We start from the raw sequence: 24,467 nt of genomic DNA, 5'->3' as shown, positions 1-24,467 counted from the left end.
TGAGAAAGAGCTTAAAAGAAAAAAACAAATGGAAAAGACATAAAGCCTCTCTCTGTCTCTGTCCCCATGGCTACACGAGGAGACAGCAGGAAGAATGTTCTCATCGGGCACTGGATTGGCTGGGACCATGAGTGAGAACTGTCAGCCTCCAGAACAGTGAGAAGACAAACTTCCGTGTCTAAGCCGCCCAGTCGGTGCACTGGTTAGGGCAGCCTGAGCCGACTCTTGCCCCTTCACTTCCCAGTTTGCAAGCACCAGAACCAGGGGACCAGCAGGTTCTAACAGAGACTGAAAGTGAAAGCGTCAGTCATTCAGTCGCATCTGACTCTGTGACCCCGTGGACTGTAGCCCGCCGGGCTCCTCCATCCATGGGATTCTCCAGGCAAGAATGCCGGAGTGAGTTGCCATTTCCTCCTCCAAGGGATTTTTAAGACCAAGGGATCAAACCCATGTCTCCCACATTGCAAGCTGATTCTTTACCATCTGAGCCACCAGGGAAGCCCCGGGTTCTAACGGTGCAGGCTACAACTCCGTCTTTCGCCAGCAGGGGTCGCTCCAGCCCAGAGCCAGGTGTGAGGAAACACCCTTCTAGATGTCCTAGAGGGAGGAGGATCTACTCCATCCATGCTGGTTGGCTCGCCACTGCTGAAGATGCAGGTGGTACCACCTGGAGCCCAGCATTAGGTGTGTGTGAGCGCTGTGGAGGTGCAGGTAGGGCTCTGAACAGTTGACCTGCAAGGCGGATCCCCTGGCAAGGCCCTGGCCTGGGACACCAGCACGCTGGCACGCCCGAGCTGGTCATTCAAGGGGCTGTGCCTGGCAGGCTGCTGGAGTTAGGACAAGCCTGCTGGCAGCATGCTGAGCTCACCAGCCCACTGTGCTCCAGCCTCCAACCCCAGCCGGTGGATCGGAGCAGGCTGGATGGCAGCTTCATGGGTTCGTAATGACTGCCCTCAGACTGGCTTGGCTTGCAGGTCCCAAGAGCCTCACACCACGTGAGGTCAGCAGCCACGTACAGCCCATACTTCTAGGAAGCCCTCTGTTGGCCGTAGGGCCGGGATGGCAGGACTGGAAAGGTGTGGCCTGCCAGCTCAGCCAGTGGGGGAGACTCATGTGGGCTTGGCCCGCCCGGTACCCCTTGGCAGCTCAGTTTGCCTACAGCCGGGCCTTATGCGTCCTGCCCCATCCCCGACCCTCTGCTGGGGCCTCCACACTGCCTGGAGGGGTGGGGCACGGTTCCCCCGCAGCATGGATTCAGCCGCTCCCACCCACGGGCCATGCTCTCTCCCACCCACCGGCACCCACATCACAGACTGCACCATCCAGCACCCATGCTCTCCTGGTCCGGCCAGAGAAAGCAGCAAAGCCTGGACCCAGGCCCTGCAGCTGCCCTGCCCAGTGCCCGCCCACCTCAGGACATGCACTCACAGGTGAGGACCCGGGTTCTGCAGCTCCCAGTACACATTCCAAGGTCATCCGCACTCTCACACCTCTCCCCACTCCCACACTGTGCTCCCTGCTAGGTTCTGCCCTCATCAACTCTCTGACTCTAACCCCTCACCTCCTGAGGCCCCAGTCTGCCCCTGCTTCCCCACAGGGTCTCTGCATCCAGCCCAGGGTCTGTGGCCACTGCCCTGGCTTCCCCAGGTCAGGGTGCAACCCTCCTGCCCCCACCCTGGGCACTGGGAGCCTGCAGATACAGGGCCTGGACCTCCCAGGATGGCCTCGGGCAGGGTGGCCCTTCTTGCTCCCCGTTCAGACTCAGCGGCCCCTTGGGGCTGGGAAGGCACTTTCAGAAACTGCAGCCTGGTTCGGGCCTGGAGTTGACTTGAAAACATGCCCAGAACTGCGTCTGTGGTTTGCAGGGATGAACTCTGCCAAAGAGCCTAGCAGTCTCCACCCCTCTGCTGCCTGTGGCTTTGCCAACGAAGCCTCCGGGACCCTGGTGGCCTCCCTGCCAAGGAGTCAGGGGACAGCAGGCTGTGGGACCCTGTGCAGACACCTTGTTGTCCCTTCACCGGGGAGACCCAGGTCTGGGGAAGCATCTGCCCCGAGGCCACTTGGCACCCCTGAGGCAGAACCCAAAGGCAGGTGGGGTGCAGGATGACCCTCCCCGTACTGTGGGCACCGTGTGTGCACCCAGTTGCTCAGTTGCGTCCGACTCTTTGCAGCCCCACGGACTGTAGCCTTTCAGGTCCTCTGTCCACAGGACTCTCCAAACAAGAATACTGAAGTGGGTTCCCTTTTCCTCCTCCAGGGGCTCTTGTGGGGGCCATCTGACTCCAGACCACCAGGGGTGTAGGCTTACAGCAGAATCCTCCCCACAGTGTCCATCCAAAAGACTCAACAGGCCTGAAGCCGAGAGAAGGAGGGGACCTGCCTCTCCCCAGGGGCTGGCCCCTGGGTGTCACAGGGGCCCCTCTACTCGTTGACAGTGACATGGCCCCTCAGACGGGGTGTGCTGCTCACCATGGGCGACATTCAAGGCCAGGATCCAGGAGTCACCCTAGCCCAGAGGAGGAGGGTTTCCCAAAGACGGGGAGCAGTCTCCATGGGTCTGCCTGGGCGCACTGCGTGGCACAGAAAAGTGCAGGCTCCACCAGGCTCACCGCCCAGCACAGCCCTCTGCAGCTCCATTTCCCACAGTTTGGGGAAGGACAGGGGCCAGCTCCTCATCCTTGAGGGTGAGAAGCAGGCTGGACCAGCCCTCGGCCTCTCTCTGCCCACCTCTTCCCACCCCAGAGCCTGCTGGGGCGGGGGTGGGGACAAACCCAGGGGGCTCCCTGGAGCTGGAGCACCCAGGACACCAGGCTGTTTCTGCTTCTTTCTCCTGGGGCCAGGCTGGACAAGAGCAGCCAAGGTCACACGTGAGGCACTCAGGGGCTTTGAGGCTGATGGTAAGATCCTTCCATCAAATCTTCACTTTAAAAATGGAAACTTTTTGCATGTTATTTGCAAGGGGCCTTTTACAAAGTAGGGGTACAGGAAGACTGTGTGCTTTCTGTCTTCTCCCTGCCTCTAAAGCAACTTGAAAGAGTGTTTCAAGTCTCCCCTTGTCTGTTTCAAGGCTCCTGTTAAGCAAAACCACCTTTGAAGACTTCCCAGATCCCTGGGTGCCATGATGCACACCAACCTGAGAGCTCCCAGTACGGAGGGCCTTCCCACCCTGTATGGAGGAAGGCCTGTCACATCCCTGTGGGCACCTTCTTTACTCTCACCCTCTAGCATTTCCATAACCCTCATTCCAAGCTGCTGAAGGGGAAGGTGCCCGGACCTGTCCCCTGCCTGCCCCACCAGTCCCAGGAGAGCTCAGAGCACCTCTCCCGTTGCCCAGAGGATCCCAGCAGGCCCCAGGGAGGGGGTCCAGGGCAGCTGTGCTCCAGCTGTGCAGCCCACCTGCAGCTGGCCTGCGTGGGGGAGGGGACAACTGGGGAGGGGCCCAGTTCTACACTGATCTTCCCATCAATGTCTGCTGAGACCCTAGGGGGGGCTGGGCCCAGAGGGTGCCCCCACTGTGAACCTCAGACAAGGTCACCAGCTCCTCCCCATACCCTGTTCCCTGGGAGTCCTGGAGAAGCAGGGAGGGCCCACACCTCTCAGCAAAGCAGCAGGGACTTCCAGCAGCCTGGCAGGGGCCAGGCAGTGCCCGTCACCGGGCCCCACCTGGACCCCCTCATCTGGTGCTCGGCTGCCCTACCCATCCTAGGGCCGTAGGTCAGGTGCTCTGCTACCGGGGAGGGTCCCTCCACAACCCAAAGGGGCCGTTCAGGGAGAAGGGCAGGGTGCCCCTAGAGCAACTGCTTCCTGCTCTGCCTGGGAGAAAGTCCCCAGGAGACCCCTATTTGCTCTGGAAACTTTTTAGCAAAGCCCAGCCCGCCCACAGGGAAGGCAGCCCTCAACAGACCTGGGCTGACAAACCCACATTACTCCCAAGAGACCTGGGGGATGGCCTGCAGGTGTCAGCTCCCAAGAATTTCAGACACTCAGAATCTGCCCACAGGTGTGCGTGAGTGTGAGTGAGCGTGTGCAGGGGACGCAGCGTGTGTTTCCCGCTGTGACTGGAAGTCGCGGAATGTGGGTGCTTCACCTGCCCCCTTTGGCAGGAGCAGCCAGGAGGTGGGCACAAGCGCCCAGGAGAGCTGCAGACCCCCTGAGGTCCTGGGGACCACACAGTCTGGGGGTGCAGAGTTGACGGCGGTAGGCAGAGGGGGCGGTGATGTCCCAGCAGCCTCATACCAGGCTATGCAGACCACACTGCGGGGCCTGGCATCAGATCTTTAGAAGACCAGTGTTGTTACTGGTTTTCAGTCGCTCAGTCTTGTCCAACTCTTCGCAGCCCCAGGGACTGCAGCACATCAGGCTTCCCCATCCTTCACCATCTCCTGGAGTTTGTTCAAACTCATGTCCTTTGAGTCGATGATGTAAGCAAACACCACAGATGGAGACTTCGAGAGCCCCGAGCCCAGGCGTCTCCCAGGGAAGGGCTCCAGCATGGTGAAGGGCTGGGCTGGGCTAGGGGACCAGGAGCAAGGGTTTCCTCCTGGGCTGCCTGAAGGAGGCTATCCCCCTCCAAGAGCGGGGTATTCCTCCTGGGCTGCCCGAAGCCAGCAGCTCAAGGCCACTGTTAGAGATTGCCACAATCCTCCCAAAGCCCTGACAGGCACCCTCCCCTTTGCGTGCTGTTTACCCATTCTGGCAGCTCAGTGAAGACCACTATCGGGTGGACTAGGGGGATCCAGGGAGACAGGAGGGCGTCCCAGCCCAGCCCACCCTGGACCAGCCCCCAGAGATGCCCTTCTCCGAGGGGAACCTGCCCCAGAGAAAGGGAAAATACGGGGGACCCGGGGACCAGCAGCCGGGCTGCACCCCGTTGCATTCGTCCTGAAGTACATCACAACATTCCTGCATCTGTTTCCACTTTCCAGCTCTGAAACTTTACAGGGCAGCAGCCTCGCTCCCTGCGTGGCGGCCCGGACATGTGAGCTTGTCTGCCCGGGAGGGCCCCCCAGGGCTGGCAGGCCGCCCTGCCACATAGCAGTGAGGCGTGCAGGAAGGAGGCTGCTCAGAGCCCACCCGGGCCCGCTCTGGGTCTCCAGGGTGGAAAGAAGGGGCTCCCTGCCACAGCCAGGGAAAGAGCCCTGGCCAGGGAAGGTGACCACAGGCCCAGCCCCCAGAGAACAATCCCCACGCAGCCTGCCAGACAAAGTGGCCAGCAGGGAGGGGCAGCCATGCCTGCGACACCTGTGTCCAGAGCAGCCGGGATTTGGGGGTGGGGGCGTGAGGGCGTGAGGGCAGTGGATGGCCACTGGTCACTGCCAGACTCCTGGACTCTACACTCTACGCTCTGCCCAGTGAGCACTCACACTCCCCTTCTCTCCTTGGAGCCAACCATCAGTGGCCCCAGACGCCCCCATTGAGCCCATCCTCCACAGAAAAAGACCCCACAGAGGAAGTAAGGGCTAATACCCTACCTCATCCCTAATACCCTAATACCCTAATACCACATCCCTGCCTGTCACGCCCCTACCCCCAGGCTCTCCAAGATGGATGGGGGAGCCTGAGCCTGGGAAACCCAGCTCTGCAGACCAAGAGCAGCCCTACACTGCCCCCGCCCCATGCAGGGCACCCCCACCACCAACCAGCAGGCACCAAGTCTCCCCACTTGGGGCAGCACAGCTGGAGCTGCATCCCTGCAGACAGACACCCAAAGCCTTTGCAGCAGAGGGCCCTGGAGGGGACAGAGGCCCAGGGCTCCTCCCCACTGCGGGAGTCCCCTGGGAAGTGGCCTTGGCACCCCGGCCAGACTCGGCTGTGACCACTGAGGGTGCTCAGCCCAGGTCACAGTGCCCAGGGACCCAGGGGCCAGCCTCAGCGTAGAGCCCCGGGCCCAGGACATGTTCTTTCACCACCTGAGTGCCGGGGACCTCACAGGAGTGGTTCTGGCAAGGGCCCATGATGTGTGGCGAGGGCCCCTTGGCACGCCATGCTCGGCAGGACGGAGCCACTGTAACGGCAGCTGCACTGAGCAGACAGGCCCCCTGGGGCCCCTCAGTGCAGGAGGGCAGGGACCCCCTAAACCTGGGCACACCCAGAAGGGTGGGGTGACGGCTGAGGTTAGGAACGCTGGCCCAGGAGAATGCTTACCCAGGCAGGTCCTGCCGTCCGCGTGGAGACGGAAGCCGGGCTTGCACTCGCAGAAGTAGGAGCCTGGGGTGTTCACACACCGGTGCTGGCAGCCACCATTGTGCACCTGGCACTCGTCCACGTCTGCGGAAGCGGGAGGACACGGGGCCGGGGTTAACAGAACCACACGGCGGCCTCGCTCTGCGCTGGCCCCAGGGAGCAGGTCCGGCCCCCTTTCCTCAGGACATCGCCCCTGCCCAGGTGTCGGGACTCCTCCTTCTCAGGCCACGCTGTCCGCCACAGTCCCAAGTCCCTCACCCATGCTTGCTGGAGCAGAGCGGAGAGAAGGCAGGCCAGTCTCCAACACCTGAGGCCCACCTGGGAGGAAGAGCCACCTCTAATTCTGCTTAATGATCCCCCAGGTCCACACTACACGTTGTGACTGCACCCTCCAGCTCTCACTCATCATTCCCATGAAAACACCTGTAAGGTCGGACCCCGGGGGCCATGATGGGCCGCCCCTTCTCTCCCCCGCCGGCGGGGGACGTCCCTAACGGAAGGAGCCTCCCAGATCTCGGGGACCAGTGACAGCACACTTCGCCAGCTAAAGCCGCCCCATCCCAGTCACGCAAAAGGACCTATCAGCCGGCGATGCCTCGGCCTGGTGACCTATCCGAACCCCCGTCCTGACCATCCTCACAACAAACTTACATAAGCCGCTTCTAACACGGTCCGGGCGTGGGCTTCCTTGACCTGCCTCGTTCGGGTCCAGGAACCCCACCTGGTAGCACTTCGCCATTAAAAAGCATGTTAGACTGTTGCTTTGGGGTTTTTTTGGTGTCCTGATCGTCTTTTTACCTAACAACACCCACCTTTGAGGCCCCCCTCCTAAAGCCCCAGCCACCCGAGCACACCTCTGCAGGGTGTCAAAGGCACAGGGCCAGGGCTCCTCCTGGGGAATCCCCAGAGCCTGCCCACCAGGTCGTGCCTCCCATGGACAGAAACCCTGACTCCATCCATGTGCCTGTCCCTCCAGGAACGACCCAAGACGAACCTAGGAGGCCTGGCCTCTGCTCCATGCACAAGCCATAACCACCCTGGGAAGAACCCAAGGGTGCCCCTCAAGCCCCAAGGCTGTTCAGAGAGGAGATGAGACCAAGAGAACTCCTCCTTGGAAACAGGGTGACCCGGGGAGTCCTCCTTGGAATGAGACCAGAATGATTAGCAGGTGGAAGATTGAAGGTGAAGTGTTTTCAGCCCCCAGCGGAGCCCCAAGGAGTCTCAGGGGCCAGAGGACCCAGGGCACAGTGGGAGGTATCAGGATCCAGGGCCTTCCAGTGAGGGAGTCAGCTGAGTGGTGGTGGGGGGACCGTGGGCTGACCCACACCTGCTGGGCAGCCACCACCCAAGGGGCTCAGAAAGGAGACCTCATCCCCTCTGAGCTCAGATTCCTCTCTCTGTGACCCCTTCAAGGTCCCTGAAACGTAAAGCGACTGCATGGCGAACAGCACTGCGCATACAGTAAGGGCCCAGCAGAGTCTGAGCGCCCCACGTGCGCTGAGAGGGTGGGCGGACTGACTGGGCCTCAGTGTGTCTCAGTGGCCTCGCTGGGCAGGACAGAAGGGCATGACAGAGGCTGTCATTTCCAGACTTGGCCCTAGCAGCAGGTGTGCAGCAGACCAACCAACGGGGACACTGGCTTCCCAAACCACCTCTCAGCTGGTCACCTCAGACGCTGGCCTTGGGGAGTGGCTGAACCACAGTGGCACTGCACTCTCGAGCCCTCAGGTACCTGGCTGAGGGGGAGAGCCCATACAAGGGGCCCCGTCCCTGAGGGGATGTGCAGGGAGCCAGCAGCCCCGGGGCCACAGAGACACCAAACTGACAGGCAGTCTGGGACAGCAGGTGGGGGAGGTGGGGCCGGTAAGCCCGTCATCAGCAGGGCTCCTTCAGGGGCAGCGCTGATGGCTGGCCCCCCTCCACCCCCACCCACGTGACCACACTCTCAGCGCCCTCCTGTGGCAAGGACGGGACGTTTAGACCTGAGAGGTGTCCCCAGGCTCCTGCCTAAATCCTGCCAGACCAGCCCCTCCCTGGGAGCCCTTCTCACCTCCAAAGCTACCCTGCCCGCTACAGTGACCGTCATCAGCAGCACAGGCAGGGGGCCATGAGGCCCAGCCAGGCTTCCCAGTGCCCATGGTTTGCTGTCAGCCTGTCCAGATTACCTGAACCCAGCGGCACAGCTCAAGGCCTCCCCCTCCACCTCCCGGCTTACGGGTAGGCAGGCAGATGACCTCCTGCTGGGGTCCCTCCATCTCTGAGATCGAGGCCCCTCTACTGAAACAGCTTACTCAGAAAGCAAGGCAGGACTGAGTAACCGAAACCTAGCTGGCCCCACTCCCAGGGGGCCCACCTGGTGGGAAGTTAGAGCTGCTCTGAGCCACCACCCATGACCTGGAGCCCAGACCCAGTGACGACCTTGTGACTGCGACTGCAGTCATTCTGTGACCCGAGGAGCCCAGGCTCAGTTCTTAAGGAGGGTGTGGTCAGCTGAATAACGGGCCCCCCAACCCCGCAAAGAGGATGAGATCATCATAATCCTGGAGCCTTACACAACAAAAGGGACTCTGCAGGTGAGATGAGGGATTATCCTGGAGCTTTCAGGTGAGTCCAAGGTCATCACACAAGTAAGCGAGGGAGGAGGGCTCCATACAATGGAATCCTCAGTTCAGTTCAGTTCAGTCGCTCAGTCATGTCCAACTCTTTGTGACCCCATGAATCGCAGCACGCCGGGCCTCCCTGTCCATCACCACTCCCGGAGTCCACTCAGACTCATGTCCATCGAGTCAGTGATGCCATCCAGCCATCTCATCTTCTGTCGTCCCCTTCTCCTCCTGCCCCCAATCCCTCCCAGCATCAGAGTCTTTTCCAATGAGTCAACTCTTCACACGAGATGGCCAAAGTACTGGAGTTTCAGCTTCAGCATCATTCCCTCCAAGGAAATCTTCAGAATGGACTGGTTGGATCTCCTTGCAGTCCAAGAGACTCTCAAGAGTCTTCTCCAACACCACAGTGTCAAAAGCATCAATTCTTTGGCGCTCAGCTTTCTTCACAGTCCAACTCTCACATCCATACATGACCATTGGAAAAACCATGGCCTTGAACAGATGGAACTTTGTTGGCAAAGTAATGTCTCTGCTTTTGAATATAATATCTAGGTTGGTCATAACTTTTCTTCCAAGGAGTAAGCGTCTTTTAATTTCATGGCTGCAGTCACCATCTGCAGTGATTTTGGAGCCCCCCAAAATAAAGTCTGACACTGCTTCCACTGTTTCTCCATCTATTTCCCATGAAGTGATGGGACCAGATGCCATGATCTTCGTTTTCTGAATGTTGAGCTTTATGCCAACTTTTTCACTCTCCTCTTTCACTTTCATCTAGAGGCTTTTTAGTTCCTCTTCACTTTCTGCCATTAGGGTGGTGTCATCTGCATATCTGAGGTTATTGATATTTCTCCCGGCAATCTTGATTCCAGCTTGTGCTTCTTCCAGCCCAGCATTTCTCATGATATACTCTGCATAGAAGTTAAATAAGCAGGGTGACAATATATAGCCTTGATGTACTCCTTTTCCTATTTGGAACCAGTCTGTTGTTCCATGTCCAGTTCTAACTGTTGTTTCCTGACCTGCATATAGGTTTGTCAAGAGGCAGGTCAGGTGCTCTGGTATTCCCATCTCTTTCAGAGTTTTCCACAGCCGAGAGGAGCTACTCCCGCCCGAGGCCAGGCACAGTGGCCAGGAGGAGCGACCCCACGTCCAAGAAGTGGTGGCTGCGAGGGCGCCAGAGGGGCTAGAGGAGCTATTTCACGTTCAAGGTCGGGAGGGCCAGTGGTGAGGAGATACCCCTCATCCAAGGTAAGAAGCAACGGCTGCGCTTTGCTGGAGCAGCCGTGAAGAGATATCCTACATCCAAAGTAAGAGAAACCCAAGTAAGATGATAGGTGCTGCAAGAGGGCATCAGTGGGCAGACACACTGAAACCATAATCACAGAAAACTAGTCAATCTAATCACACTAGGACCACAGCCTTGTCTAACTCAATGAAATTAAGCCATGCCCTGTGGGGCCAACCCAAGACGGCCAGGAGTGGTGGAGAGGTCTGACACAATGTGATCCACTGGAGAAGGGAATGGCAAGCCACTTCAGTATTCTTGCTTTAAGAACCCCATGAACAGTATGAAAAGGCAAAATGACAGGATACTGAAAGAGGAACTCGCCAAGTCAGTAGGTACCCAATATGCTACTGGAGATCAGTGGAGAAATAACTCCAGAAAGAATGAAGGGATGGAGCCAAAGCAAAAACAATACTCAGTGGTGGATGTGACTGGTGATAGGAGCAAGGTCCAATGCTGTAAAGAGCAATATTGCATAGGAACCTGGAATGTCAGGACCATGAATCAAGGCAAATTGGAAGTGGTCAAAAAGGAGATGGCAAGAGTTAACGTCGACATTCTAGGAATCAGCGAACTAAAATGGACTGGAATGGGTGAATTTAACTCAGATGACCATTATATTTACTACTGCAGGCAGGAATCCCTTAGAATGGAATCCTACTCAGCTATAAGAAAAATAAAATAAAAGGAAACAATGCCATTCACAGCAACGTGGATGGACCTAGAAATGGTCATACTAAGTGAAATAAGTCAGATAGAGAAAGACAAATACCATCTGATATCACTTATACGTGGAATCTGAAAAAAAAAATACATCTGAGCTTATTTACAAAACAGAAACAGACTCACAGACGCAAAAATAAACTCATGGTGACCAAATGGGAAAGGGTGGGAGAGATAAATTAGGAGTTTGGAATTAACATACACATTCCCGCATAGAACACAGATAACAAGGACCCACTGTCTAGCATGGGGAACTATACTCAATATCTTGTAACAACCTATAGTAGAAAAGAATCTTAAAGACAGTATATATGTGTATATGTGTTCAGTAGTTAAATGTGGCCAACTCTTTGTGACCTCATGGACTGCAGCCCGACAGGCTCCGTCCATGGGATTTTTCAGGCAAAGAATACTGGAGTGGGGTGCCATGTCCTACTCCGGAGGATCTTCTCCACCCGGGGAATGAACCCACATCTCCTGTGTCTACTGCATTAGCAGGCAGATTCTTTACCACTGAGCCACCCGGGAAGCCACGTGTGTGTGTATGCGTGTGTGTCCATGTAACTGAACCCCTGGTGAAAGGAATGGCAAGCCACTCCAGCATTCTAGCCAGCCTGCGAAATCCCAGGACAGAAGAGCCAGGGGGTGGCAAAGAGTCAGACACGACTGAGCACACACATTACTTTGCTGTACACCTGAACATTGTAAGTCAACTATACGTCCATAAAAAATTTAATATCTAAAACAACAACAAAAAAAGACGCTGCGCTGCTGGCTTTGAAGGTGGAGGAGGGGCCACAGCCAAGGAGTCCGGGTGCCTTTAGAACCTGGACATGTGGGAAAGCAAATGCTTCCTCAGAGCCTCCAGGAGGGACCAGCCCTGCCAGTTCCTTCATGTTAGCCCTTCTCAGACTTCCAACCTCAGAACTCTAAGGTACCAGAGACCTGGGTGGTTTTTAGCCATCAGCTTGGGATACCATGTCCCAGAAGCCACAATAACTGAATACAGAGGGAATAACCATCTAGCAGCCTCTCCAGTGTCACAGAGGCTCAGACAACCCGACCTGGAAATCCAGGTTCCCAAAAGACCACTCTGGCCAGCCCGGCATCCTGACACCAGAGGAGAGGGCTGCTGTAGTCTCGGCAGGTGTAGGGGAGGGAAGGGGGCTGGGGGCACTCCCCTGGGTCCCACGCTGCAGGCTGCCCTCACCTCCATGCCACATACTGCCTCCACCTGGCGACCCCAGCTGAGCACTGGCCCCCTGGACCCTGAAACTACCGCAAGTCATCTGTTCCCTAAGAGACATGGGCCTTGCTCAGTCGTCCTCTGGGCCAGTCTGTGCTGCTCTCCACGCCAGAGGGCACACGGAAAGCCCACCCAGACAGCATGGAGGGGGCCCGGTCCCCACGGCAGTGTAGCACCCCCAGCTGAAAGGGAGCTTGTAGGCGTCCTCCTCTGCCATCCTCCCCTCGGAGCATCAGGGGATGAAGCCTGCTCCTTCCAGACAGAGCCGCTCCCACCCGCACCAAGGGCTCCAAAGCCTCAGGACAGCCCCAGGCTGCACCATCTGGTCGCTGGGAGCAGGCAGGTTGGGGTTCAGCAGGACAGTCTCTGGGGTCTCACTGCTCCCCTCAGCTGAGACATGTGAGTAGGGAAGCGCAGCCTGGGGATGGGTCACACGCTGGCACTCAGGGCCATTGCCCTGGGAGCCTATGGGACTTGCTGGGCGATGGTGCCTCTGAGGGTCCATCGCCACACTGATGGGAACCCAGGAGCACACAGCCCCTGCAGAAACCACCCCAGATGAGCCCATTCAGAAACCTCAGCCACACTTACAGGAAAACCTGAGCCCCTGGGATCCCGCCAGAAAGGTCCGCTCAGCACGCACCAACTTTGTTGTCCTGTTTCCCCCAAACATGACGCAGGGTCCTCGGCCCGGACAGCCCATCCCATCACCCACAGGCCCTCTCTTGGCCCCTTCACATGCCCATCAGTTCTCAGAACAGAGCCGGGACACCTGACTCCCTAAGCCCAGCCCTGCCCACTCCTGCTCAGCCCCAGGCCCTGGATGCTACAGGCCCTCACAGGCCCTCAGCATTTAGTGCCACCAGTGGTGGAGTGACAGTGCCAGCCTGGACTGAGTCACCCAGGGAGAGGGCTGCCTACCCTGTGGGGATGGGGTCTGGCCCCAGAGGGCGAGTGAGAAAGCCAGGGGAGACAGCGGACTTTGTCACAGACCAGCCCTGCTGCTCAGAGATCTGTGTGTTCTCCGGTGGAGAGCAGCACGGACTGGCCCAGAGGACAGCTGAGCAGGATACGTGTCTCCACAGAGATCAGATGCCCTGCACAGAGCCACACTCAGGGGCCTGGGAGGCCGTGGAGGGGAGCCCAATCCTGGCCCTGCTTTAATAGCCCCACTCTGGACCTGCCTGCTCCTGCCACACAGACGGCTGCAGCCCAGGGGCAGTACCGCGGGCAGCAATTGCACCAGGGGCTTCAGGCTCCTTGGTGTGGGGAGATGAAGCCTTGCCCCACGCCAGGTGTCCAAGCATCGCAGGCGATGACTCACGGCACACCACACCCCTCGTCACATTCCTGAGGTTACCAGACTCCAAACTCCATGGAACCCACGGACACTCAGGAGCTTCCTGCAGGAGGCTGGCCCAGCATGGGTACCAGCATGGGAGAGGCAGGATGGACCCGGGACAGGGGTGCAGCTGCTTCCCAAGGGCTGCTGGGGTCCTCCCAGCTGACCCTGCCACTCACTGGGCTGACTACAACTCCCCAGCCTTGGGGGGCGGGGTAACAGGACAGCACCTGCCACATCCACACACAGCCCCCAAGGGGCCAAGGCTCTGGGGACCCTGGAAAGGGAAACTCTACTCCAAGACCCCAAGGCCTTTCTCTTGGGCCTGCCCTACGCCTGCTGCTTAACCCTCAGAGCTGCTGGTACTGCAGGGGAAGTGCGGCCCTGGTGCCCACCGGCAAACACAGTTGCTGTACTTTTCTCCTCCCTCTGGTCGAGAGGCTGAAATGCTGTCAGCAGCCCACTCAGCCAGGCCAGAGACGGGTTGGGAATGTCCGACGACTCAGGGCACACGGGGCCTGTCCCAGAGGCAGCGGCTGCCTCCCCGTCTGCCCCAACCCCGCTCCCTCCAACCTCGGCATCAGCCTCTCGGGGTGCAAACTGTGAAGGAGGAAACAAAGGCAGCTCACGCGGGACAGAGCGCATCCAGCCCGCCCCGCGCTGAGTCCGCCGCTCCCACCTGGCCTCGGGTCGCCGGCGTTCACGGGGTAGCCAGCCTGGCCCAGATGGCACGGGTAGCAGCCCCTCCACAGGTAGCGGTAGTGCATGCCCGCGACGTGCGCCAGGCTCGCCAGCAGCCCGAGGTACCAGAGAGCCGCCAGCCCGCCGCGCCTCCACGGCGCCTCCATGGCCCATCCGCTCCCTCCCGGGTCCGGGCAGCGCGCACTCGGGTCTCCCCGCTCCGCTCCGCTCGGCGCCGCTGGAGCGGCTCTGGTCGGGCGCGCCCCGCCCCTCGCCTTTCTGGTCTCCGCTTTCCCTCCGCCCCCCGCAGGTAAGGGCCAAATCCTCGCCGCAGCCAGGCCCCGCTCCGCCCCGCCCGGCCCCGCCCCCGATTCTCAGAAAGAGCACGGGCCCCCCTCCGCGCCGCCCGCCCACCCGCTCCGCACATTCCTACGCGCGCGCTCACGCAACCGGCACACACCCAGACCCATTCACAAGAGCAACCACCTCCACGCAGACACGTGCACAAGCAGACGCACGTGTGCAAGACGTACACAAGACACCCAGAGTCCTGCACGGACCTGCATGGGCACATCGATACACACGGGCGCTCGCGCAGGCAGGATGCCTGAGCCGACAAGCTAAAGAAAACACGCAATACAGAGGTGGATGGAGGCCACCCTGGCAAGGCCCCGGGGCTCCGCAGAGGCAGCTCGATGGAGGTTGCGGAGAGTGGGGAACCGGCGCACTTTGAGGCCACACCACGGTAGTGGATGTCTTGGGGGTGAAGACTCCCCCAGGCCCCCAGCCCGGTGTCCCTCATCTCTCCACTGGTCCAGGGCCAGTATCTGCGGGAGCCTGGTAAGGCACCACTGCACCCCTATAGCAGATGGGGGAGGGTCCGAGCCTGCAGGGACAGTGAGCCCCAGGGGTGAGGCTGCCGAATCATGGACACTCCTCCAACCCTAGACTGCTGGGCACAGCCTGTGGTCCCGGATGTGTCAGGCAGCTCTGCTCAGGGGTGGTGGCGTCACACTGGCTGTGCACTCGAGAGACCTGTGCATTCAGGCCTGACGAAGGCTGGGCCCCCAGCCCCCCATCTCGTGTAGGCTTTGCTGATCCCCAATGGCTCACCTATGGCGCCCTGCCTGACCCCAGCCCTATCCAGAAACTGCTGGCTATCATTCTTCACAGCCCACCTGTGGGCAGGGTTCAAATGGGCAACCTCAAGCTTGTGGAGAAAGGCACTGTCTCGCCTTGTCTGGTCCTGTCTGCAGCCCAGAAGCCAACTCATCCCACTGTCTCCCCCCACCACCTGCCCGCCAGGTGCCAGGCAGTGCAGAAACAGACCTGCCTACCTGTCTGCCCCAGCCTTGGGGGTAAGCTTCTCCCCACCACTCCCGGGGTAGCACCGCAGCCTGTGGATCCCAGCCTGTCAATGTAGGGAGCACACATCTCCCAGGTGGACACACTGCCCCGTGGCCATTTGAACAGTGCCTCCCAACAATGCGCCAGCTCTGTTTATCATTGCAACATGTATCTCATTCGCTGCCAACAACACTAACAAAAACCTGAGGGTCCCTGTGCAGCCACCAGTCAGGCTGCAGGGAGCAGGGGGTGATGGACGCAGGTGCGGGGCCTCAGACACTCTGCTCCAGACACTGCCAAGCATCTTGCTGCTCAGCCTGGCAGGGGGGTCTGGCACGCAGACCTGGTAACCGAACTCCTTTTTTAATTATAAAACATTTGTGGTTGGGCTGGATCTTCGTTGCGGAGCAAGGGCTTCTTCCTGCAGTGTCTTCTCTTGTTGCAGAGCACACGCTCTAGGCACACGGGCTTCAGTAGCTGTGGCACTCAGGCTTAGTTGCTCCACAGCATGCCACCGACTCTGGCGACTTCCAGCGGAGCTCTTTCCTCACTGTCTCATGGTCCCCTTTTGAAGCAGGTCTGTGCCTCCCAGACGCACCTATAATTAAACCCTCATTCTGCCCAGAAGGGAATCCTCCAGCCAGGTGCCCACCTAGGCCCTGCCCTTTGCACACAGGGTCCTGGACGTTCTCGTAGTCTTTATCCAGGGGATAAATGACCTGCCCAGAGTCACACAGGACAAAGGGGACCACCGACAGGGATCAGGTCTGACCTAAACCCTGCCTTCCTTGGGCGCCCTCCTCCAGGCTCCTGGAGACATGCCCTCTGCAGGTACCCAGTGGCTCCGTCGGGGTTGCCCAGTGGGTTCTGAGTGGTTGGGGGGGGGGCAACGGCCCAGCAGGAGGCAGTGCCCCTGTGGTGCTTCTCCTGCTCTCTCACTGCCCTCCCACCACAGGGCCCCAGACTGTCGGCCAGAACTCAGTGCTGGGCTCCCTCAGCCCAGGCCACCAAAGGGCTCTCCACGTGGACCCTGGGCACAGCACTTCCAGGAGACGCTGGCTCCAGACCTTGCCTCTTCCATCCCTCGTGGGTGGCCTGGCCCTCCCAGCACCCCAGCTTCCACAGCAGCCAAGATGCCCACTCTTCCTCCGACCTGCAAACAGCAAGCTCCTACACGTCTGTTGAGTGCCAATCCCAAGGGGCCTTCTCCGCAAAGTTCCCCAGCCCGCTCCCTCAGAGCCACCACTGCCAACTCTGCTTCCCCTAAAGCGGGCCTGTCCCTCCTTCCCTTCAGCCCTCACTCCCTCGCTCCTTTCCCTCAGTGAGGACCTGAGTGCCCGCTCTAAGCAGAACCCAGTTCTAGGAGGCAGAGCTGTCTCCCCCGCAGCCCAGCTGAACCCGAGACAACTCGTGACGTGATGAGCTCAGGCGGCACCTCCCTAAAGGACCCGGGGTGGGGGTTCGATGGCTCTGGGCCTCCATACCCACTAGGCTGGGCACAGCATGATGGTGCCCAGCCACCGCAGCCCAGGCATGGCCCACTGGCCTCCCCGGTGCCACCAAGCACACCCAGGCGCGCGGCTGTGGTCTGGAAGCTGTTTGGGAAATGCTTTCCCGATGCGGAGACTGGGCTGGTGTCTCTGCCCGGTGGAATGTCTGTGTGTCAGCAGAAGGAGCAGACCACCCCCCCGGCCAACCCGCCAGGCCGGCTCCAGCTTTCCTCTCCAAGCTAGGCAGCCACCAAGCTCCTCTGCCAGGACCTAGGCTGGGAAGAGGGCCCCATGCTGCCCCTGCAAAGCTACAGCTCCCCCTTAGTGCTGGGCCCGTCCCAACCTAGCACCCTGAACTGGGGCTTCAGGGCCAGGACTGCCATGTCCCTGGGGTCAGCAGGAAGCAGAACAAGGCACGTTTCCTCCCCACACTTGTGCTATCTGTCCCTTGGTGCTATGGACACTTCCTCCAGGAAGCCCTCCAGGAGAACTCTCAAGGTCCCAGGTCGCCCTGTGGCATTCTGCCAACATGCTGAAAGGGAGGTCATCTTGGCCTCTGGCTGTAAAGCAGGTGCTGGGGGAGCCTGGCTGGGCCTCGGGGCACTCGATGCCTGCAGGGGTTGCGGGGGTGGCCTTGCATCTCCCACCCAAGTTCCTAGGGACACGGGACAAGGAGGCCCCAAGACACAGGACAAGAAGGGCCTCCAGTGGGACACGAAGAGACCAAGCCCCACCCAGGCCAGGGGGGAATCTCTGACTCTTCCTGTCTGGCTGGGGGATGGGAGAAACTAAACTTCTCAGGAGGAACTAAATCCTCTGGAGGCAGGTGGGGCTGTGTGTGTGACAGAGAGGAAAGACTCTCAGAGAGGTCCCAGAGGTCACCGCCCTGACGCCAAGGTGCCCTTCTTTCGAGGGTGACAGTCCACGGGCACAGTGGATGCTGGATGGGGTAGTTGTCACTAGCCACCCACTGACCACCTACATTGCCCTCTGTGCCGGGCACTTCACGGGCTTGGCACCAGACCGTGCCCTCTCACAAGTGGACAGGCAGACCCAGAATGAAGCCGCATGAGCTGGTGGGGCGTAGGGGAACTGCAGGCTGGGGCCCTGCCTCCACCAGTACCTCCTGCTGAAGTCAAGTCTCACGTGACAGGCTGCAAGGCTGGGGGCGCTGGGCAGAGGCTGGCTTGGAGGACCCTGATGGCCAAGAAAGCAGTGTGGGAGCCATCAGGGGGCTGTGAGGGGCACTGGGGCCATGAGAGGGACTGGCCGGCGATCAGATGGCCCCCCAACAGGCCCCCAGCTGCAGGGTAGAGGGCCAGGAAGGTGCTGGAAGGAGGCCTCCCTTTCAGGTTTCTCTTCAATCTGCCTTGGGGGTCTCAAGGCCTCTCAGCCCAAAAGTCCCCCTCCCCACCTCCCAGTCCCCCAAGGGGACAAATGTCCTGCCTGGTTGCTTCCAACCTAGATGGCCAGAGCCCAGCGCAGGCCAGGAAGTCAGTTTTTGGCTGGGGTCCATTGTGGCCCCACACAGGCCCAGGAGGACCACCCCCAGAATGTCCCTCCCACCGCCTGTCCCAGGGCCGCCACTGCAGCGTTATTTTGGGAGCGGAGGCCGGGCCTGGCCTCCGAGTCGTCCGGGCGTCAGCCTCATGGTAAACTCATTACCCACTCTGGGCCCTCACTGAGCCAAAGGAAGGAAAATGGAAACCACGGTTGTTTCCGAGAGCCCAGCTGCTGCTCCTGGCTGCATCTGCCCTGGGCTGGGGCCAGGTCCCCTCCACACACACGCACGCAAGCACGCACGCACGCCCCGGGAGAGCCCAGGACAGAGCAGTCACTGCCACACACATCATCCTCCAGAGACAAGCCGGCTAAGGGGGAAGGCAGGCCCTGTCCTGTGCCAGGAAACCAAGGCCTGGCTACCCCACTGAGGCACCCCCAGCGGGCCAGACCCGGGCCTCGCTGGAGGCCCCCGCATATAAGTACACATGTGCACGCATGACGAGGCCCTCTCTGTGGCTCTCTGCTGCCTCCAAGCAGCGGCCTGAGCCATGTGAAGGTCAGGGTAAGGCCAGGTCTGACCCTGGGGGCACCTGAGAGCCCTGCACCACTGACAGCCCCACCACGGCACAGCCCCTGAGGCCTGACTCTCATGGGGGACATTGAGCTGCCCGGGAGCAATGACTACAGAAGGGGACAGCCCCGGGGCTCAAACTGCACTCGGCGGAAGAGAGTCTGTGAAAGCAGTGACGAGGCTTCCTGGAGGAGGTGGCCTTTGGACACGTGCAGGGCGGGACGTAAAGATGGTTTGTTGGAGGGCTTTGGGGGCAGATGCAGGGCTGCTGGTTCAGAGGCAGGAAAGGCCCAAGAAGGTGAGTGCCAGACAAGGGGTCCGGCCAAAGCTGTGGGCCTGGGCCTGGCCTACAGCGAGCACCTAGGAGGTCTGAAAACACCAGCAAACGGAAGGCCCACTTCCAGCCCCCACAGTCACTCCTCCACTGCCCCTGTGCTATCCAAAGGCCAAACCTGTTCACAGAACACTAGGGTTGTGGAGGCAGCAGCCAGGTCCGGCCAAGTACCCAGGTCAGCCAGCACTCGCCACCTCCCAAGGTGCCCAGGCTGCAGCTGCCACGGCTGCCACAGCTGCTCCTGCCTCTGAGGCCCCGACGGCACCCCCTGAGTCCTCGGGGCCACTGCTGCACAGGCAGAGGTCCAAGCCGGCCGCCGTCCACATCAAGTGCAGAGTGCACTTTCTAACCCACAGGACCGGCCCTCCCACCCCCACTCTGAGCACCCATGCCCACGCCCCACACAAAACCTTTACACCAGGGCTGCACCAGTCCCTCAGGTCTCATTACAAGCATCTCGCAGGATCTTTTCATTGTTTCCTCATCAGACAGAAGGCACACCCTCCCCTCTGCATTCTGGGGCAGGTTCCCCGCCGGGCCCCACCCAGAGCTGCTCTGGCCAGACCCCGGGGAGCGATGAGATTTGACCATGGGATTTGGGGGGTTGGCTGAGGGTTCTGTGGGGTCAGGAGTCCAGCTACCCAGCGGGGTGTGGAGCTGAGAGGAGATGAGAAGATGGGGGTGGAGGCCTAGCCCAGGTCAACAACCTCGAAGAATGGGGGTGGGGAAGCTGGAGAAGATAAAGGGTGTAGCCAGGAAGGTCCAGCCTCATTACCGCTGGGAGAGACAGGGACAAGAGGCAGCCAAGAGACACAGACAGCAGGAGAATCCAATTAGGAGGCCAGACGCCGAGGGAAGAGGGCTTGTTGGGACCACTGGTGATAGACGAGAACTTTCCCACCCACCAGACAGAGGCAGGGCAGGGGCCCGCCTTTCCCGGAGCCAGGCAACGAGGGCCTGAACCATTCCTCCTTGTTCTTCCTGCCTGCCCCCCTCCAGCCCAGCCAGGAGGGGCTGCTTCCACTCTCAAGAGTCACAGAGATGGGGAAGTAACTGCCTTCCTGAGGCTGCAGGCCCCTGTGAGCTCCAAGTTCCCTGAATTGCCCCCATCTCTCAGCTGCAGCCCCCGGACCACTGGGAGCAGAGCTGGGACCCCTGGGATACAGGAAGACAGAGGCTGCTGGAGCCTCCATTTCCCTAGCCCAGGCGCCCCCCACCCCCGATCCAGCTAACTCCTCTGCTGGGGCCCCTCCAGCCCATCTTCTCTGCTGGTCCTCCTCATGGCAGCCGCCCCAGCCATAGGGTCTTGGGCACTTTGGGATTCACTGTTAGGATGTGTCTACCTCCTCCCACTGAGCCCCAAGTCTGAGGGCTATGGCCTCTGAGGGCCACACCTGTTCTAAGAGATCACAGCCCAGGGAGAGAATCGGCCTTTCTGCTCCCATGTCCAGTCCTGCAGGCGGCCGTGGGCACCCAGATGTTGACTACACAAGATGCCTGCAGACTGCCCAACCTGGGGCCTCCGCCTGGGCTTCGGGGATCCAGGCAGGCCTGAGGGGATGGGCCTCTCTCCTGTCACTGGCTGGCTCTGACGGCTGATGTTGAGGGCTGTTGTCTCCTGCCTTGGCCTTAACCAGAAACATACCTGCCAGAATCTGCTCATGAGAGGGACGAGTGAGCCAGAGTTGGGAAAAGACAGCTCTCAACCTCTCAGCACCTCTGACAGTGGAGGCCCTGGGACAGTCGCCTCTTTGGAAATGCTGCCATCCTGCCTGGAGGGACTGCGGCCGGGGCCAGGCTCCTCACTTGTGTCCAGAGCACAGCCAGCCAGACAGCCTGGCCTGGAAAGGCCCAGATCCCAGGCCTTGCAGGAATAAGGCTAGGGCTTTGCATGCTGAAGGCCCAAGTTCACTCACGCTGGGCTGCTTGGCCCACATGAGTGCAATGAGCCCGCCAGCCAGCGTCCCCCCTCGGTCTCGTCTGGAAGGGGCAGGTCACTCAGTAGGTATTTGCGGATGCCCACTCTGCACTGGACACTGCTAGTGCAGGCCGTGTGGAATCAGCAGGCAGCCCCTCCAGTTCCTCCAGCTCCCGAGAGGCTGGCAGGCCACCCCTAGATGGGGCCTGAGCACTGGCTTCCGTGGGACCTGGGGCCAGGGGGGCCCATGACATCACTCTGGGCTTCATCCGCCTCACCCAGCTGTGTGACCTGAATGCACTCTTGCCCCCTCTGGGCCTCTTGCTCCTCTGCACAAAATGGGGACCACGGGGCACTGTGAGCGCTGAGCAGACCTGGGACCACAGGGCGCTGTGAGCGCTGAGCAGACTGGGGCTCACGGGGCCATGTGAGCGCTGAGCAGACTGGTGTGTGGGGCTACAGCCAGAACCTGGCGTGGAGTGCGGGCTGGGCAGGCCGGGCACTTCTTCACGTCCCCACAAGAGTCTTGCTGCCCTCCCCACTCTCCTGACTCAGGCAGCTGGGTCCCCAGGAAGTGAAAAGTCCTAGCACTAAAGGCTCTGAAACCCCCTGTGAGGAGGCATTGCCACCTAGGGTTGCCCCAGCAGGAGATTCAGAGAAAGCCCCCACGAAGGGCCAAGGGAAGCGCAGGTGGACTCCGGCCAGGGCGCCAGTGTGAGAGTCGATAGCGGCTCCCCTTGCCCCCACCCCCACGGCCACAGGGCAGTACAGCTGGCTCGGCTCAGCCCACGGCCCTCCCAGCCCAGGCGGCAGCCCCAGGGGCTTCCTAATCAGGACACGTCACTTCCCACGTTCCTGACTCTCCCTGGGGACAGACGGGACCTGGCAGCGGCCAGCTCGAGCGAGTGTGAGAGAGGATCCCCGTCAGGTCGGACGAGGCTCAACTGCATTCCCACCCGGACCCAGGCAGGACGAGCCCATGGCAACAGCCGAGTCAGACAGGGTGAGGAGCGCAGCCCGCACCGTCCTGAATGCAAGGCCTTGGAGCAGGCCCTTTCCCTCTTGAGAAGGGTCGGTCCCATGGTGGGGACCACTCAGACGCCAAAGCCTGGGCCGGGGGGCTGGAGTACAGGCCATCTCTACTTTCTGAAAGCCTTGACCCCTCCATGGGCTTCTCACAGACACCCCGTTAGAGACCCTAGCTCTGCACTGGACACCCCCATAGCCAAGGAGTAGTGGGGATTGGGGACATGCTGAGCCCCCAGGCCAGAGCCAGCCGTTTTCATGTTGGACTGAGGACTCCCGCTCAGGCCCCCACCCTACCCCCACCCTACCCGGAGAGTCACCTGCTGCCCCATTTCCCAGCCCTTCCTGACCTCCTGGAGGGAAGGAGCAGTGGGGGCTGGGGACCATCGAGCTGGCTCAGGAAGAATTCCACCCCCAGCACCGAGGGAAGACTGGCCCTCAGGCCTGGACCTGGGAGGCAACACCCCCCGCCACCCCTGGAGTCTATCCCAGGGAGACACCCTGATTTTCCCTAATCGACAAGATTAATTTCCCCCTCACAATGGGACTGAAAACCCCTCCCCACAGCAAGGTCCCTGAGACCTTCAGGCCACACCAGCCTGATGGAAGGACCCACCTCACTGAGGGACTCAGCATCCACCCAGCCAGCACGGCGGGAGGGAATGAGGAGGGGGAACATGCCTTGGGGAGGGCAAGGACCTGCCAGGGCCCCTTGGGGGTTCTGGTCCCCATCATGGCCTTGGATGTGGGTTCAGGCTAGTCCCTGCAGACCTTGCTCAAGAGGAGGCAGTAAGGCTGGGGTGAAGGGCTCATGGCCTCAGGCCAGCGCGAGGGGGTTCGGCTCAGGTTGCGGCCCCCCTTATCTCCCTCCCTCATGCCCCCCAGGAGTCCCTGAGGGGTAGGGAGCCTGCTGCCGATGCTGAGTCCTCTCAGGGGTCCTAAGAGCCAAGGGTGTCATTCGATCCACTTTCCAGAGGAAGAGGCTGACGTTGAGAGCTCCCCAAGGCGCTGGGCTGAGGCTGACACCGGAGTCTGGCCCTGGGGGGGGGCCTCCCCAGAGGGGCCGACATGGAAAGCCAGACGGTGCTGGGTAGGAGTTCAGGGCCCCGGCAGCTGGGACGGGAGCCGGACAGTGGGGTCCACATTTCTCCAGTATCCACCTCCTCCATAAAGCACAGGTTTGAGCACACCTGCCCGTGGGTCTGGGGGGAGGGCGGGCACCGGTCAGAGGCCGCACCCTACGAGGACGCTGAGGGAGCAGCAGTGGGCTACAGCCTCACCTGGCAATGTGCCCTTTCCCCGCACCTGTGCCCCCCAGGAGAAGGGAGCAGGGCTCCTGCCATCGATGCCCCGCCCAGAACACGACCGACACACCGGCCTGGCGCTGTTCCCCGGGCAGGGGCCTGTGCCAGTGCTCCGCGTTGCATGGCGTCGGTCAATCACGGGGGCAATTTCCGGGTTCACCCCACCGGCCACTCGGTGCACAGCCCTGTGTGTGAGTGGCCAGGGCTGGCTTGTCCTCCGCAGTAACATCTTGATTTCCTGTCCGCTTTGCTCACATTCAGCCAGCTGGCTGCCCCCCAGAGCCCCGCTCACTGGCCGGAGCTGAGATTTCAGGGGTGGTGGGGGCTGGCTGAGGGACAGAGAAAACAGCAGGCACTTGGCTCTCGGCAGAGCGCTCTCAGCCACGCGGTGACTCAGAGCCTCAGCCATCCCAAACACGCAGAGCCAGTCAGCGAGCTCCTGGGGGGCCGTGGAGGGGCCGTGGAGGGGCCATGAGGGAGGAACGGGTGGGCACGCCAGGGTGAGGGCAGCCCCCTGACTGGCCCCCTCCTGGTCCTCTCAGTATCCCCGCCTTCAGCCAACTGACGGGTGGCGACCACCTCGCCCACCTGTCCTTGAGACCTTCTAAATCAAGGAATTTCAAGGAAGGCATTGTGGCCGGGCCTGCTGACCCTGAGCTGGGCTCCAGTCAGTGGCCAAGCTGTGCTCTTGTGTTCCAGGACCACTTCTGGCCACTAGGCCCCAGGTCAGCACTGAGTGGCCTGGAGCACACATCAGAAGACACCCAGCCCTGGGGCAGCCCCAACATGCCCCCCAGGCCCTGGCCCAGAGCTTCCTGGGCACTGACAAGGGGCTGGGTTGCATACCCACGGACTCTGGGGACTGAGGGCCAGAAGGGTCAGGGACGGGAAACCCATGGGCCAGTCCA

General features: G+C 60.6%; 1 protein-coding gene across 5 annotated transcripts in view; it reads right to left on the bottom strand.

The window, feature by feature from the left end:
* The window catches only part of MEGF6 (multiple EGF like domains 6), a 104,488-nt gene that overhangs the window by 29,914 nt on the left and 50,107 nt on the right, over window positions 1-24,467 (bottom strand). For 4 of the 5 annotated variants that reach the window (XM_069544858.1, XM_069544861.1, XM_069544860.1 and 1 more), the window contains one exon: window positions 6,145-6,267. In XM_069544858.1, coding sequence (XP_069400959.1) covers window positions 6,145-6,267 — 123 coding nt within the window. Of the gene's footprint in view, window positions 1-6,144; window positions 6,268-14,064; window positions 14,307-24,467 lie in introns of those variants that run through there. The other variant, XM_069544863.1, reaches the window with a different exon arrangement.

Source organism: Ovis canadensis, chromosome 12, assembly GCF_042477335.2.
Source record: "Ovis canadensis isolate MfBH-ARS-UI-01 breed Bighorn chromosome 12, ARS-UI_OviCan_v2, whole genome shotgun sequence".
Taxonomy (NCBI): Eukaryota; Metazoa; Chordata; class Mammalia; order Artiodactyla; family Bovidae; genus Ovis; species Ovis canadensis.
Note: the sequence above shows the minus strand (reverse complement) of the source record. Positions and strands in the feature narration are given on the sequence as shown.